This window comes from Apteryx mantelli, chromosome 5 (assembly GCF_036417845.1).
Source record: "Apteryx mantelli isolate bAptMan1 chromosome 5, bAptMan1.hap1, whole genome shotgun sequence".
In the NCBI taxonomy this organism is placed as follows: domain Eukaryota; kingdom Metazoa; phylum Chordata; class Aves; order Apterygiformes; family Apterygidae; genus Apteryx; species Apteryx mantelli.
The window spans coordinates 46,808,929-46,825,542 of NC_089982.1; the positions used below are offsets into that span (position 1 = coordinate 46,808,929).

The 16,614-nt window shown below is 37.3% G+C and overlaps 1 protein-coding gene across 1 annotated transcript in view; it reads right to left on the reverse strand.

Moving 5' to 3' along the window:
- Positions 1 to 16,614, reverse strand: part of GLRA3 (glycine receptor alpha 3) — a 100,698-nt gene that overhangs the window by 61,486 nt on the left and 22,598 nt on the right. The window contains exon 3 of the mRNA XM_067297132.1: positions 7,234 to 7,301. Coding sequence (XP_067153233.1) covers positions 7,234 to 7,301 — 68 coding nt within the window. The remainder of the gene's footprint in view (positions 1 to 7,233; positions 7,302 to 16,614) is intronic.

The window sequence follows — 16,614 nt, forward strand, 5'->3', positions numbered from 1 at the left end:
ATCAACTCTGCAAAGACCATCAACTCCGCCAAAGGCCAAGCTTCTGGCCATTTTCTGTAATCAATGCTTCTAACCTTTCTGCTAGTCAGGAAAAGATTACAAACATAAAACCAAATTTAACAGTCAAAGATGTTTTGTTCAGTGCAAAGCCCATTTGCTGCTCAAATTCCTGGAACTTAATTCTGGAATGATCCAACCCAAATTTTGTCTATTAGTTTTCTTCTGAATCATTTATAAAGCATCAAAGGAAACAAAAAGGAAAAATTGGCCAGATTTTTGTTTACTTTTTTTGGAGTCATATAAGGAACCCAAAAGGCTGGAATTATTTCCTGAGCAAGAACTCTGGTATAGATGCCAGGAAAGAATACAAGAATATTCTCATCATATAACACAGCAAGAAAATGATAGGAAAAGCTATGAAATATTGCATATATCCTCATAATCTTCCCAGAGGCCAGGAGATAAATGCAGTGAGACTATTTTTCCTCATTTCCAACTTGTTGGGTGAGGATGATCTTCAGTGTTAGTAAGGAAACAGATTTTTCCAGATTATTCCAGAATTGATTCCAAATTCAGTTATTGGTATGTGATAACCTCTATATGCTGTATCTGTACTAGCCTCCTGTGTGTGTATCCTCCTCATCCAACCCATCCTACCATGGTGCCTGCCATTCCAGCTCTCTCTACTACAGTTTATCTCTGTAACTCTGATACTTGACTCTCGTGTTTTGCTGCACAAGTCTACCTGGTCACATTCTTAATAAACTGGTCCTGTGCCACTGCATGCTATGCTTCCATTTCCAATCTCTATGCATCTTCCCTACCCTAATCTCTAAACTCAACCTTCTACCCAATACTGAGAGTTAGGTAGTGCATCTGGGGTTGCAGAATATTCTGTATTCTTTTTTTTCAGGACCTTGAAATGTTTTGTAGCCAGGAATCCCGTGTGATGCATGGCAAACTGCATTCTCATAACTACCCCTCTGCCATCATGGGTGCCTGAAAATACCCTCTCCCCTCAACACCCATTAGAGATGTGCAGACACCCTTGATCAGCTACTGCAAGCAATTGGTATCATGTTACATCTCACTACTGCCTTGTAACTTGCAGAAACAGATGTGACTTGGCTGTGCTACCTTCATCTAACATTTTCTTCTCCCTCTTTGACAACACGACAGTGTGATGAAGCATAGTGCTGGCCAGTGTCATACCTGATGCCTTCCACCACACAATATCTGACCTCCAAACTCCCTTTCTAAAAGATTATCCTAGTGTTTGCTAAAAGTTTCACAGCAGAACTGCACAAAACAATGTTTCCCATTCCCGCTTATAAAACTAATTGATATAGGTCTTTTAATTTGAAAACAAATGATGCTTTTTGTTTGCTAATTCTTATGTTGTATGTGTTGTAATGGTTTTTTTAGGCATGCTTTGGTTGCATTCCATAGAATTTGTATGTAATATGGAAAATATATGCTGTATCCAGGGATGGCGATATGATGCTGTTGGATTAGGACACTGGTTCAGCAAGGGGATTTGCTTGGATTAATCTGGTCGTGTAACAAACTGGACAGCTGCTGACCCAGTAGAATTTGAAAGATTCCTGTCTACTCCTGACTCCGTGACCTAGACTCAGGATGGCAGAGGCAAGTTCATGATACCACAGGTCATGCTAAATAAGCCAGATTCCAATGTTTTTATCATTTCAAAACTGCAAGGTGGCCCTTATTGCAGGTTCGCTCATCTGAAACAAAAACTGCGCAAAGTAGATTTTTCTGCCAGTCACTTTGTTAACAAACTCCTATATCCATTACACAGACATATTCAGCACGTTTTTACAGGGAAGGCATGTATTTCATCATATTTGAGACCATCATCTAAATGATTCACTCAGGAAAAATGCGTGGTGAACCTCTTGAGCATTATGCTTTGCAATGTATACAGGTGAATACTCTTTTCAAGTGCTCTATTTTAAGACAACCTAGACTATATAGAATAGAACATAAATAGAAGTGCTCATTTGAAGAAAGATGAAGGTAATAAAATTCAAGAACTGTGACTCATTGAAGGAGAATAACTATGATGGCTTAAAAATGGGTTAATGTAGGTTAAAAGCCCATTTTATTTTTAAATGTAAGATAATCTCATTATTGCTAGGATCTCAGAAAGATATATCACCTGCTTCCTAGCAACATTCAGGATAACACACAGCTCTTTGCAGGCTGAGTCAAGAAATACCCATCAGCAGAAATGTGGCATGAACAAATAATAGACATATGCTTTTTAATATGATAATTGGTTGTATTGATGTCATTTGCCATTAGGTCTCTCCATGTCTCTTTCAATGCACTTTCAGCACATGCATTATGCTAAGCATATTAATACATACTTAGTAAATATTGTTGTAATTCTGAATTAGGATCAAAATGTTGCTCCTGACCTTTAAAACTGAGAAAACCAAATTTGTTGGACTGAGGTGAGAGAGAGAGAGGGAGTGAGAGGGAGCTTAGAAATTGCAAAATTCACCTCAAACTTGCATCAGTTTATAAAAATTGTGTAGCCAGTTTTGTACTAACCGCATGTTGTAGGAATGAACTAACATCAACTATCTAGCATGTGGTAACATACAGTTGTAGGCATGAAATATATCTTCAGTAAAAGGCAACTTGTTTTGTTATTTATGTTAAATTAATAACTTTAGATGTTAAATTATTACTATGGTCATTTTATTCTGAGCCTTCAGATTTCTTTAATCTCTTGCTATTATTTATGATATGTAAATCCTTGTAAAATCCTATGTAAAAAAAGTAGGAACATGTAAAAATTGAAAGACTGGACCTAAGTTTTCCATTTTAAATGCAAAACAATAAGAGTGTTGCTTGACTAGAGGACAGTGAGGGTCAACTCCTCACTTTGTTACTATCATCAAGACATACATATCTGGAACTATCATTAGGCTCAATGATAAGGGAAGACTGGCAAGACTGGACACTAAGTGATGCTGATTCTAAAAGTTTTGTTTAAAGAGAGTTTAAATGATTTGATTTACTTCTTTCTACTTCCTCAGAGCATAGATGTCATAAATTAGGATCCTTATATGATTGCTTAAAATTCCTAGATTCAGTAGAATCACAGCTTCCTAGCAAGAGGTGACTTGCCTTTTTCCCACTATAAACCATCTGATTTGTCTTTTGAGACAAAGAAAAGAAATATGAAATGACTGTAACCTGTATTATAAAGAAGTAAAAAAGAAAAAAAAGAAAAGAACCAATTTAAAGAGGTTAACAAGGTGTAAGTCAAATTAAGCTACTTAATGGTTTGTCTGTCCTTCCAGACATCTTAGACTCCACAACAGTAAATGGATGTGGATGAGCCTAAGAGAATCCATTTGACAGAAGGCTGATTCCTGCTGCACTGTGAGTTCCCATAGCAGTGTCACACTGGTCTTCCTGACTGAGATCAATAAAGTTTAGTAATGTAAATTTAGTATCAGGCTGTTTAGCAGCCGGTCTTGGGGTTTTTTACCCATTGTCCTTCTGTGACAGTCTGCTGTGTTATGCGTAACTGAGACAGCAGGGGGAGCCCAGATTTTGCTCATCAAAGAGAAAGACTGACGGTGACAATAGCAATTACAATGGCAATGAAAGACATGGGTTGGTATACTAGGACTTCTTTAAAACTAATACATCATATGCATACCCCGTTATTATTTAGCTGGTAATTTTAAATCCCAGATTTTCTTCAAGGTTAATGGCTAGGTTTGGTTTTGCATGTTGCTTACTTAAACTCTTGTGTCAGTTTGGGGAAAAAAAAGATCAATATAAAAATTCTTTTTGAGTCTAATAAGTTGTTTTAATAACTTGTTCAATGTATAATGATTTAGAATAAATATCAGGACATGGGTACCTGAATTTTAAGAATTACAGTAAATAACAATTGGTAAAATACTGAAGTGCAGTGAATTGACTTTTGTTCAACAATGCAGAAATAAAAAGATTTTCATGCCTTTTCAAACACCATTCATTTTCAGTGCTGGGGGGAAGTAAAACTTGATAGATACACAACAGAAAGTCCTATCTATGTGAGAGTATTTGTTGTTTTAAAAAGCCAGATTTAATTCTTTGAGAATTCAACAGCTGCTGATCATAAGCAAAAAGTCTGATCTGAACTATATCAGCGAATATGTTACAAGAGAATATCAATACCATGAAGTCAGCATTTGTCCTAACATCAAGGTTGTATTCAATTGTCCAGACTTGAAATGCATAAAATACTGTTAAAAGTCCCATGATTCTGACCATGTTTTGGTATTTTCTCTATAACATAGTGCTACCTGGAACTATTTTTTACATATCAGGTTAAATTTCTATCTTTAGTGACACCCATTATATGTAGAAACCCCTTCTACTTTACTGAATGTTCTTTCCTACTGAGAAGACTCTTTTTCAAGAAATCTAGTCAGGGATACATAGTTTGTAGTACATCTTAACAGTTTTTATTTGCCTATTTTCAAGGCAACATAGAACAAAATATAATTTCTTTATAAATAGATAACTATTTTGTAATGTAAAATAATCTCAGGGTAAGGCTAAAATGGAAGTGATGAAACTACACCACGGGACGGGCAGCTCATGTTTGTTTCATTTACGACCAAATTCTTGTTCTCCAGGAGCGGCGCCTACAGGGCGGAAGTGATTTTCCAGACCCCAGTAGCGTAGAGGAAACATCACAGCAACAAAAGATATACAAGTTGTGATCCGACTGACCAGGGGTGAGCTATTTTATGCGTAAAGGAAGGAATCTGTTTAATTACTGCCTGAATTGGTCAGAATTTTCTAGTAAATGAACAAGCCAGCTGTTAACTGGTATAAGCGCCTACCTCCATCATAAACGCTGCTAATGCCAGTGCCAGAAGCTCTGGTTTTGCTCACATCTGGATACACTCTCTTCAGAGATCTGTGCTCCCTGAGCACTTAACCAGCCTGCCTCATTCTGGTTTCTGGTTTCAAGCCACTATGTATGATGTCCATATACTGCACTAAAACCCACTCACAAAACCGCTCATGTTCAGCCTAAAGATCAAAGGCAGCTTCATTTGCACTCTGCTAGCAATTGGGTAGAGATTTCAAAAAGGTTTTATAATTACCAAATTATGTTGTTAAGCTGTTAAATAAGTATTCTACTTGTTGTACAGATGTCAAAAGTAAGTGGCTTGCCAAGGCCAGGTGCAGTTTGACAGCTCAGATTAGAGCTCATGTTTTTAGCTTGCAGGCCTGGTTTTTTAGAATGAAATCCTTTAGCTCTACAGATTGAAAGTACTACTGAACACAAAGACAGAAGATGAGCAATATACTGAAGAATACAAATATTCTACAAATGTTTGCTTAAGTCCGTCATTCTTTTGTAATACTAAGTGTAAATACATATAAGAAGTGTTCTCTGGACTTACAAAGTGATTACTCTGCTAAATTGTACTGGAAGGAAAGGTTTACGCTTCTAATTTCTTTTGAGAAAACACATTTGACATGAACTCAGGTACCTTATTTTCAAATCCATGACAATTTTTATGTAGTAGCAACTTCAGTTTGCCAAACTTCCTTTATATAGTGATTTAATTGCTGGATCTTTCCACTTTACTGACCCTGTGGTCTGTCTTCTGCTTTGCTCCAGATTCATCCATTCAGTCATTTAAAAAGTAGCTGCTGTAGAGTACTATTCTAATCATGTGGGTATTAATCCTCTGATCAAACCTGAGTAAATCTCCTTGAATGCTCTGTCAATCTGTTTGGGATTTGCAATCTGGCAAGGAACCCAAGCTGAAATACTAAATTAAATCAGTTTTCTACCTGGAAAGAATTGTATGCCTCTCCTAGTAGCATCTACCACAACATTTCAAGATTTGTAAAGATCAAGCAGCTATGAGTATCACTTTGGGGACAGAGGTGCTAAATATTTGACTTTTTGAATTGATGTTATAGATTTCCTAACTACAGGTCCTTGGCTACATTCAAAGGTTTCATTTTTGCGCTTACTAATAGTAATTCATAACGATGGCTTTTGCTCAGTATTATTCCTTTATCTTCTTTCTTGACTATACCAATCATTTTTAGTTCATCTGTGTTCTGTCATTCCAACTATGTATCCTGATATCTGAAATTGTTGGGATTTCTGAGCATTTACTATATTTGGATCTTACAGAGTCCAACAGCTTCTTCCTTCACCTCTCTCTGTATGTTAACCCTCCCTGTCTCCAAATTACTGTATAACTACTTTCAAACATGTTTAGTTGCCTTTTTTCAAAATATGTTATCTCATCTAAGTAATACATCATGGCTGTTAATGGTCTTACACCTCTGGAGCTTGATCACTTGCACTACTTATTTTAAGACTAAAACTTTGTCCAGAGAAAAGTGAGGCACTTGTATGGAGAAGGGATGCCTATATCTCCTCTCTTATGAAACTGTAATGAGCAACTCAGTGCTCCAAGATATTCAGATTCCTTATTGTATTAACAGATATGGTTTATCTGTTAAATAAGATTGCCCAAGTTATCTTTGTTGGTTCAGAGCTCAATATTTAGTTTTACTGTCTTTGGACTTTGACCTCTCTTTCTCCTTATTTCTTTAAAATCTCCAGTCTTTTTGTACTCTATCTTTTGACTTTCCCCTTTAATAGCGAAATTATAGGTATAGCTTAAAAAAAGTGTGCAATCCACTTAAATTTACCCCGTCTGAGAATTCATAGTGAAATTTTATACACCACCAGACTTCCATTTTAGTTATTGTATTGTTTGTATGCATTAGCTCTGTGGAGATTGGCATGTAAACTTTATGAAAAAAGTCCTATCTGCACTATATACAATGAAATTATAAATACTGTTAACAAAGTGACGTAATAAATTGACATTTTTGAGTTTGGAGAGCTGGAATACTATAGAACACTAATACCTTTCTAACTGAAAATAATGAATTCAGTACAACTATCAAATAAAACTCAGGGAGAAATAAAAAATCTTGCCTTTATTTTTACTGGTGTATTCATTAGTATGGCAATGTATTTTCTGTTAGAAAAATAAATTGCCAAATTAAATGTTCTCACTCTCTGCTTATAGGTGTGGCAGAAAAGGATTTCCTTCTCTGTTTAGTTCCAAGTGAAGAGAAGCCCTAACTTTTGAGCTCTTTGAATTTTCTTTAACTTGAACTTTAAATGTTGTTTGAGGTAAAATATCTTACCATGGTTGTCTCTGCAATGGATCCAAAGCTGTTTATAAATATGTTGCATGTGACATTAACTGGAGGGCCTGCAAAAGAAAAAAACACCAGTCCCTGTTCCAGAATCATTGCTTACTGAGTGAATGTAAAAATATATTAACCCAGTAACCTATTATGAAACAAAGGTTCATTGACTTAGGAGGAAATAATGCTATATTCAGGACTCATTTAATGGGAAATGAAATTGAATGATTTCTAATAATTAATAAATTTTTCCTCTTGATTTTTCTCAAAGGTACACTACTCACTGGCCAGTTTTAAGATTAATAAAAACAAGTTCATTTGCACAAGGGGATGCTATGCAAAAAAGAACATATTTTTTGAAATATATAGCCAAAAGTATTGTTATAGGAGTTTTAGTGAACAATCTGTGCCACTTCTCACAACAATTAGGGGAAAAAGTGACCTTTTTCACTCAAGACAGCTGCTATTTTTAATGTTATCTGTCATCAGTGGTAACAGAAATACATTATTGCTGCCCTTATCTCTACCATGCTGACAGGAACAAATGTGGATAAGAGAGAATGACTTAGAATTCTATTATCATTTATTTTATATCCACAAAATGGTTAAGAATCCATTTAAGCTGAGTTTTCTGTTACCATGAGTCTTCAGCCAACTGTTGTTCAGTCTTATCCTGCATTTGTGAAGCATCAGGAATGGCAGAGTAGTCATTGACATCTGAGCAATGAATCATGTCTTCATGGAAGAGGTCTAAAATTCCTTTTTATCTGAAAGTCTCTGTAAAAATGGCATTGTGGTGTTGCATGCTAATTTCTCCATTACTTCTTAGCAAATTCAGTCGATGTACAAAGGAAACAAGGTTTTTCCATCACAAGTTTTTCTGTCACTCTCCTGCATCTTGATATTCTTGTATCGTTAATGCAGTTAGACATTGGAGAAGCTGATTTCATTTTCCATTGTAAACAGTCACTAATAATGAAGGTTCTGTTTCTGGAATTTGAGGACTGGACTTGCAAAAATTTATGTAATGTTTATTTTATAGTATCACTGAAGTACCAAGCCACTCTGTTGCTGCTGATGCTTCACAATTACAAAATTTAATGTGACCAGTGAACTTGATATTGAATATTTGAAGAATCAGGACGTTCATTAACAGTTTTGCTAGCAGGACACAATTTGGAGTGTCCAGCTTCTTTTCCTCAAGGCGATAACTGTTTTGAAGTACTGTACGGCTATTGCAACAATAAATTGCTACTTGTACTTTTATCATTTTAATACACAAGTAAAGACTACACACATGAAGCGAACTTATCAGGTAAGAAAGTACCACTCTGCAGTCACTTTGACACTGTGATGATACTTGGGTAGTTATTTAGAGCTGCTGAGCATATCCAGTATTTCTTAGAATTGAGTAAAAGCTTGACACTGACATCAGGAAGGAATTGCTGAAAAGGATCAAGGGGAAAAGAAAAAGCAGGGGAGATAAAGGCAGAGGTCAGTAGAAACCTGGCAGAGAGAAATGTGTTCTCACTGGCTATGGTAGGTGATTTGTTTTCAGGGTAGCTTTCCTTTCCGAGACCTTTATGCTGTAGTGCTTGTCATCATTTCAAATTCAGTATGGTATTGTCGTGTTTAAAACAATACTTTGTTTTAAAGTGGCTGTAATGCTGTATCAATAAAAATAGTTGTTTTTTTTTTTAAAAAAAAGCCCTAAGTCTCTGCAACTCTGGTGTGTAATTTCTAAAGCAGCATTACAAAGAGATAGTTAATAGCTAGTTAAAAAGAGAGTAACAGGAGAAACTAAAAGCAGCTTGCAAACAGCTGAGGGATTCCTTAAAGAGATGGGCTCAAAGTAAAAATGAACTCCCCAAAACCATGGTCAAGTAGAAGCATAAATGAGGCTGTTAAAACTGGAAGTCATGTTCAAAAACATGAAATCAGGCAAGAAAATGTAAATTTATAATAAGGTAGGCCAAAAAAAAAAAAAAAAGATCTGAAACTCACTAAAGACAGAAAAACTAGCAATCATAACTATCTACAAGGCATTAAAAACAGGAATCCTGCCAAGAGTTGGGAGATGAAATCAGGAGAATATGATCAAGACATAAAAGTAACCATGAAAGTGAAAAAGGTCAGAGGAGAAAGACTAAATGAATTCTTTGTATCAGCGTTTGTCTCTGGTGGCTGGCGGTGTCAAATACCAGAGCTGTTCTGATGGAAGATTTGTATGAAGACTGTGGCAGGTATCTCAGACCACATGAACACAAACAAATTGACATGCGGGGCTATCAAGCCAGAGACTGTAAAAATCTTTGTGAAATTGTGAAAATACTAATCACTGTGAGTCAGCTGTCACCTGTGCCAGTTTTGGTATTTGTGGAAGTGTGTACCATGTCCAGCAACTATAGAATGAGTTGAAAAAGGATTCCAGGGATGATGCTGGGACCTGTATCCTTGTAAGTCTAACCTCTGTACCAGCCAAACTGGTAGAAATGATGAGAAATAATACATTTAGTAAATATGGATGAATATGATACTTCTGTGAAGTACTGTCTCTCAAATCTATTGAAGCTCTCTGAAAGAGTTGATGAACATGTGGAGAAAAGTAATCTAATTAAAATAGTTTATTTGTATTTTCAAAAATTTCTCAATGTCTTTTTCAAAGGTTTTTAAGGATATTAGTCTTCATGAGGTGGCAGATACTGCTCTTATGGGCCTTTTGTTTTAAAGTTATTTTAATACTAGGAATAAATAGACAGTTTTCACAGTGCAAGGTGTTTGATAGCGAGTTCCCCCATGGATCTGTGCTGGATCTTTGCAGTTCAGTGATAATTACCTAGCAATATAATTTTGCTTCTTGTATAAGATTATTTAGAATAGTTGTCTATAAAGCTGACTGCAAGGAGTTGCAGAAAAATCACAAAACACTGAGTTGTTGAGCAATAAAATATTTGATGAAATTCTGTGTCAGTCAAATGCAAAATTATCCTTACTATGCATTCATACTGATGAGCCCTAAATTAATGATTTCTGTGCAGGAGGGAGAGTCTAGATTTATTAAAGATGGTTCTCTGAAAACAGCAGCACTTTTTCAGTAACAATCGAAAAAGAAAGCAGAATGCAAATAAATAGATAAAAAAATGAAGTACCATGCAAATATATCATGAACTTGAATACTTCAAAAGTTCTCCTCAGCCCACCTCAGAAGGATGTATTAGAGGAAAAAAGAGATGTCAAGAAGGCAGTCAAGGATGACAAGTTTTCTGAAATGCTGCCATACAAAAATACATAGATAGAAAAGGACTCTTCAAATTAGAAGAGAGATGTGATGGGGGCTTGGGGGCGGATATAAGTATCTGCAAAACTGTAAAGATGTATAGAATGCACTTTTTCTCCATTTCTCAAAGTGTCACATGGCAATAAAATCAGTAAAATTGTTAGTCACTAGATTCAAAACAAACAAAAAAGGATACTTTGCACAGTTCTAGAACATGAAGAATTTATTGCCATAAAATACCATAAAGTCCAAAGTATAAACAGTTTCCAATAGTGATTAGAAGAACATACCAGTCTAAATTAATGGTCTATATGCAAGTCCTGGCTTAAAAAATTCCTAAACTAATGATTGCTAAATACTGTTTGCAAATACCAAGGCAAGGAATACTTTATACTTTCCTATATAAATCCCCAAAGTTCCACCTTGTTTGATTGTAACCAAAGGCTACAGTCTGGACTGTATAGATTTAAAAATATAACCTCTCTTCTGTGTCACGTACTGAGTTTGATAATGAGTCAATTCCTTAACCATAATATTATATCAAACCAGTAGATATATCAATAGAAAATATTAACTGAAATATCAATAGATTGGTAGAAAAAACAAGAACAAAGTATAGTAGGATTTACTAATAGTTGTAATCTAAGTAGAAAGTGGTATCTCTATTAAAAGTGAGAAAAAAAAAAGATGTCCAACCAATTCATGGACTGATGTTCCTATATTTTATTTAAGCTTTGGGAAAGCAGGCATTAGACAGGAACACTTCTGCAGAAAAGCTGCCTCAGCAAAATTGAAGGAGAAAATAAATGGTGTTTAAAAATCCAAGGAAAATGAAAGAAGTTCCCAATATTTCTTCATAGCTTCATAAGGAATTTTTTTCTGGCCAGGTAGACGAAACATTGTACTCTGCTAGATTATGCTAGATGCATGTGAAATCATATGTATAAAAATCTTCTATATTCGGGAAGATTAAAAATGAGACAATTTTTTATTAAATTCACTTTTGAATAAATACTAGAATGAGGAGCTTCTCTGAGGAAACTGCCAAATTGTCAGGTTTAATCCTGTCTAAATAGAACAAGTCAAGTCCTTGAACAGAAACTGTGGAGAAGAGAAGAATCTGTCACTACTACAGTCACAGACTGATAGACCTATTGTAGCTGCCTGGGATAGAGAGGGCCACTGTCCACCGTCACTCTGAAGGAATGATTGCACAGCAAGAAAAGCTGTGCCTTTAGCTTAAAAGTTCCCTGGGGACCCTAGGTATATGCTCTAGATGCTTGCACAACATGGAGCCTGCATGGCTGCATCTTTGTGACTGCAACTGCAGTCATTAAATTGAAGCTATTATAAATATGCTTAAGTCTGTTGCAGTCACACCTTCATGTTGCTTCATTATTTACTGATAGACAGTATGCAGGCTGAGATAGACATCTCCCCCATTTCATCTATAATCGGTAGAAGCTGTTTGTGCATAGTCTTTCCAAATAGTTTATTGTTATTAGAGCTTCCAGAGATGAGAGGAAGCTCCAGGGTGGCTTCTGAGAGTCAGTGACGTTTAGGTGACTTTTATGCTATGACGGGTAGCAGAACTGGGAGGCCAATCTGGGCACTTATTCTTATGTGAGCACTCTGTAGAAGACAGTTAATGTTACCGGAAAAGTGGAAAGTTGTTCATGCTGGCATTCTGACCTTTTCTATACATTTCAACACTTGCGAGACACTTTTGTCTCTGTTTTTCCTATAACAGTAGGGGATTTATGAGGGATTACCTTTTGTGTGGCAGTATGATTAACAGAGCCACAGTGAGAAATGAAGAATTCATTAATGACAAACTGGGGCAGAGTCCCCTAAACCTAAATATCTCGGGGGTATTAGTACCAGTGGCTTCACTTCAGTTGGCACATTCAACTAATGGATTTAACTGATTTGAAAAGTAGTAAAGCACTATTATCCATATTGAGATCAGAGTAAATGTAATTGTATGAGTCAAAATTAATAGCTGACAGTGTATCATATTTTCAAAGTGCCCTCTACTGAATGTCAAGGGGCAGGTGACAATGTTTTCTAAGCATGATGAAGAAGTGTTTACTGAGTAATGTAAGGATAACATTTTCTCTTTGAAACATAATTATATGAAGGAATTCAATGGCACCATATTGACTGGATTGTACTACAAGAAAATTTCCCGAGGCGTCAGCAGTAAAACTGAGGTTATTCTCATATTTCTGAAAGAGCTGCAACACAACCTTCACATTTTTGTTTGCACAAAGCTATTCTTAAGAGTTGAAATCCTGAACATCTTACTTGAGTCAATGACGACTTTTACATAAAGACTTCATAACTGGGTCCAAATTTGAAAGACAGTGAAGTATTCCCCATATTTTAAGGAGAAAAAGTAGTCTGGGATGTGGACTATCTAAGTAGCAGAAGCATCTTGATATAGTTTTGACTTACAGGAAATAAAAATACTTTGCAATGGGAACAAAGATTTTACAGGAGTTCTTCATTTATGTTTTTCTCCATAGCTAAATAAATACCACTAGTCTTCTCTTTAGTCTATTCTTTCTATTGGGCAATTAATTATAGATAGGCAGTATTTCTTATCCAAAAGCAGAGCATTCAGGCAAAATACATAATTCTGTGCTACCTACCAAGATTAATTATGACAGAAAGGTGGTAGCTAAAAATGTTGGCTACATAGGAATTTTAAGAGAATAACAACTAAAATGGTTTAGGGGGGTTGATGAGCTGAGATCTCTTATTAATACTTGTTTGGTTTCTTTAAAACTGTTGATAAATTAAAAACTCAAGAAGGCATAAAGTTCCAGTACTTGTCCAGTACTCCAGGACTAATAAAACTAGCCAGGAAGTGGCAAAGTCTCTTAAGGAGATACTTATTCTTTGGGATAGATCTGAATCATTTTAGGCAGATTTGCTCAAACTGCATAGCTGTCTAGAAGATTTAGAATGTGCACTTTTTGAAAAAGAACAATGTCAAATTAGGTTTTTGTCTCTTTAAATTTCAACGGTTACAAAAAAAGGCCCTTGAATTGAGGCAAGTCTTTTGAATTATACATTCAAAAAGCACTATATTGAATCCACTAATCTCTAAACCATCTGCCTGTTCTTCACTGTAACCTCATCAGAAGATTGTGATTGCATGGTGTCCATGACAAGCTCCAAAATCCAATCCCCAAATGAACTGCTAAGCCGTAACAGCCTTGTTTTTAAACACTTGTTCGTAGGACTTCAGGAGACTCAAAGAAAAAAGAAGAAAAACTACAGTGCTTAGACTTTGCCTGAGGTCTTCTTTTGCCCAGCACAGCTTTACCTTAGGTTGAACCTGCAGTTTACATTCTAAGGAGTATAGTGTGGAAACAAGTCAAGATAACTTTAAAAAGGAGCAAAAATAATTTCAGAGATTCCACACATATAAAAAAGTCATTTTGGAAGTTGTGTGTTACATTACTGTGCAAATATTGTTTAATACACCAATTTTCCCTACCCCTCAGGGAGCCCACCACAAAAATTTTCTTCAGAGTGCTTCTGGGAGGCACTGTCCAAGGGAGTTATTCTGAATAGTCATGGTGAGTATTAGTCAACAATGTAAATCTTTTTAGTGATATGTTTAAATTTCCATTGCATGTTTTCCCTTTTTGAGAAATATCAGCACTGCTAACTTATTAAAAGCTATGCATTTCCAGCTGTGGTAAATCTTGGATAGTAAGTTTATATATACAGTACTGACTTTTAAAGGCTTACTGATGAGGAAGTAATTTGACCAACTACTTGCTTTGTCCTTATGAATCAGACCAATTGTGGCAAAATATATATATATATATATATATCAGGAACAGCAAATAACAATGGCTTTAAGGCATAATTACTTAAGTTTCTGAGACCTGGTGCCATAAAAAAACCTATAAAATTCAGTGCTGAACAAGAATTAAGATGGAAATACAGTGATAGATGACTTAGAGGAGGAATGCCTGGCTGTTCAAAGGAAAAGCTTCATAGCACATATGGAGTAAAACCTGCCATATAGTAAAACATAAGAGATAAGAGAACCTCCTGGAATCAGGAAGATAGGCATAGAAGGAAGCACCTAAGGCAAGATAAGAGTAATGCCATTTTTAATCACTATTGTTTTATATTTTCAAATAATATTTTTATTCTGGAAAATTTGCAAACTGATAATGTTATTTAAAAATTCAGAAATTTTGAGTTTGGATGTGAGGTCATGTGATTAATATACTCTTCCTTTTGGTTAGGATCAGGTTTGAGGATTAGGCACTATCTCTTTCACAGGCCTTGCTTTCTGGAATGCCTCAGACTATGGTTATCAAAGGTGGGAATTCAAATCCATTGAAAAGCATTTCAGAAAAAAAAATTAGAAAAACCAAACCTATTGATAAGCTAAATTGTCAAAGGACTACTGTACTAACAAACAGTGAAGGACTGGTTGGAGATGTGAAGGTCGGGGGCAGCCTTGGCTGCAGTGACCATGAGATGGTGAAGTTCAGGATCCTGCAAGGAGGAGGCAGGGCACCAAGTAGGATTGCAACCCTGGAGTTTAGGAGAGCAAACTTTGTCCTCTTCAGGGACCTACTTGGAGGAATCCCATGGGTTAGGGCCCTAGAAGGAAGGGGGGTCCAAGAGAGCTGGTTAATATTCAAACATCACTTCCTCCAAGCTCAATATCGGTGCATCCCTATGAGTAAGAAGTCAAGCAAAGGAGGTAGGAGACCTGCATGGATGAGCAAGGAGCTCCTGGCAAAACCCAACCAGAAGAAGGAAGCATACAGAAAGTGGAAAGGGGGACAGGCCACTTGGGAGGAATATAGGAACGTTGTCAGAGTATGCAGGGGTGCAATGAGGAAGGCTAAGGCCCATTTGGAATTGAATCTGGCAAGAGATGTCAAGAACAACAAGGGCTTCTTCAAATACATCAGCAGCAAGAGGAAGACTAGGGAAAATGTGAGCCCTTTGCTGAATGGGGTGGGTGCCCTGGCGACAAAGGGTACAGAGAAGGTAGGCCTTTGCTTCAGTCTTTACTGCTCAGGCCAGCCCTCAGGAATCCCAGACCCTGGAGACAAGAGAGAAAGTCTGGAGAAAGGAAGACTTTCCCTTGGTGGAGGAGGAGTGGGTTAGAGATCATTTAGGCAAACTTGACACCCACAAATCCATGGGCCCTGATGGGATGCACCCACGAGTGCTGAGGGAGCTGGCGGACATTATTGCTAAGCCACTCTCCATCATCTCTGAAAGGTCATGGAGAACAGGAGAGGTGCCTGAGGACTGGAAGAAAGCCAATGTCACCCCAGTCTTCAAAAAGGGCAAGAAGGAGGACCCAGGCAACTACAGGCCAGTCAGCCTCACCTCCATCCCTGGAAAGGTGATGGAGCAGCCCATCCTGGAGGCCATCTCCAAGCATGTGGAGGACAAGAAGGTGATCAGGAGTAGTCAGCATGGCTTCACCAAGGGGAAATCATGCTTAACCAATCTGATAGCCTTCTATGATGGAATGACTGGCTGGGTAGATGAGGGGGGAGCAGTGGATGTTGTCTACCTAGACTTCAGCAAGGCTTTCGACGCTGTCTCCCATAACATCCTCAAAGACAAGCTCAGGAAGTGCTGGCTAGATGAGTGGACAGTGAGGTGGATTGAGAAGTGGCTGAATGGCAGAGCTCAGAGGGTTGTGATCAGTGGCGCAGAGTCTATTTGGAGGCCTGTAGCTAGCGGTGTCCCCCAGGGGTCAGTACTGGGTCCAGTCTTGTTCAACTTCTTCATCAATGACCTGGATGAAGGGACAGAGTGCACCCTCAGCAAGTTTGTCGATGATACAAAACTGGGAGGAGTGGCCGATACACCAGAAGGCTGTGCTGCCATTCAGAGAGACCTGGACAGGCTGGAGAGGTGGGCGGAGAGGAACCTCATGAAGTTCAACAAAGGGAAGTGCAGGGTCCTGCACCTGGGGAGGAATAACCCCATGCACCAGTACAGGTTGGGGGTTGACCTGCTGGAAAGCAGCTCTGTGGAGAAGGACCTGGGAGTGCTGGTGGACACCAAGTTAAGCATGAGGCAGCAATGTGCCCTTG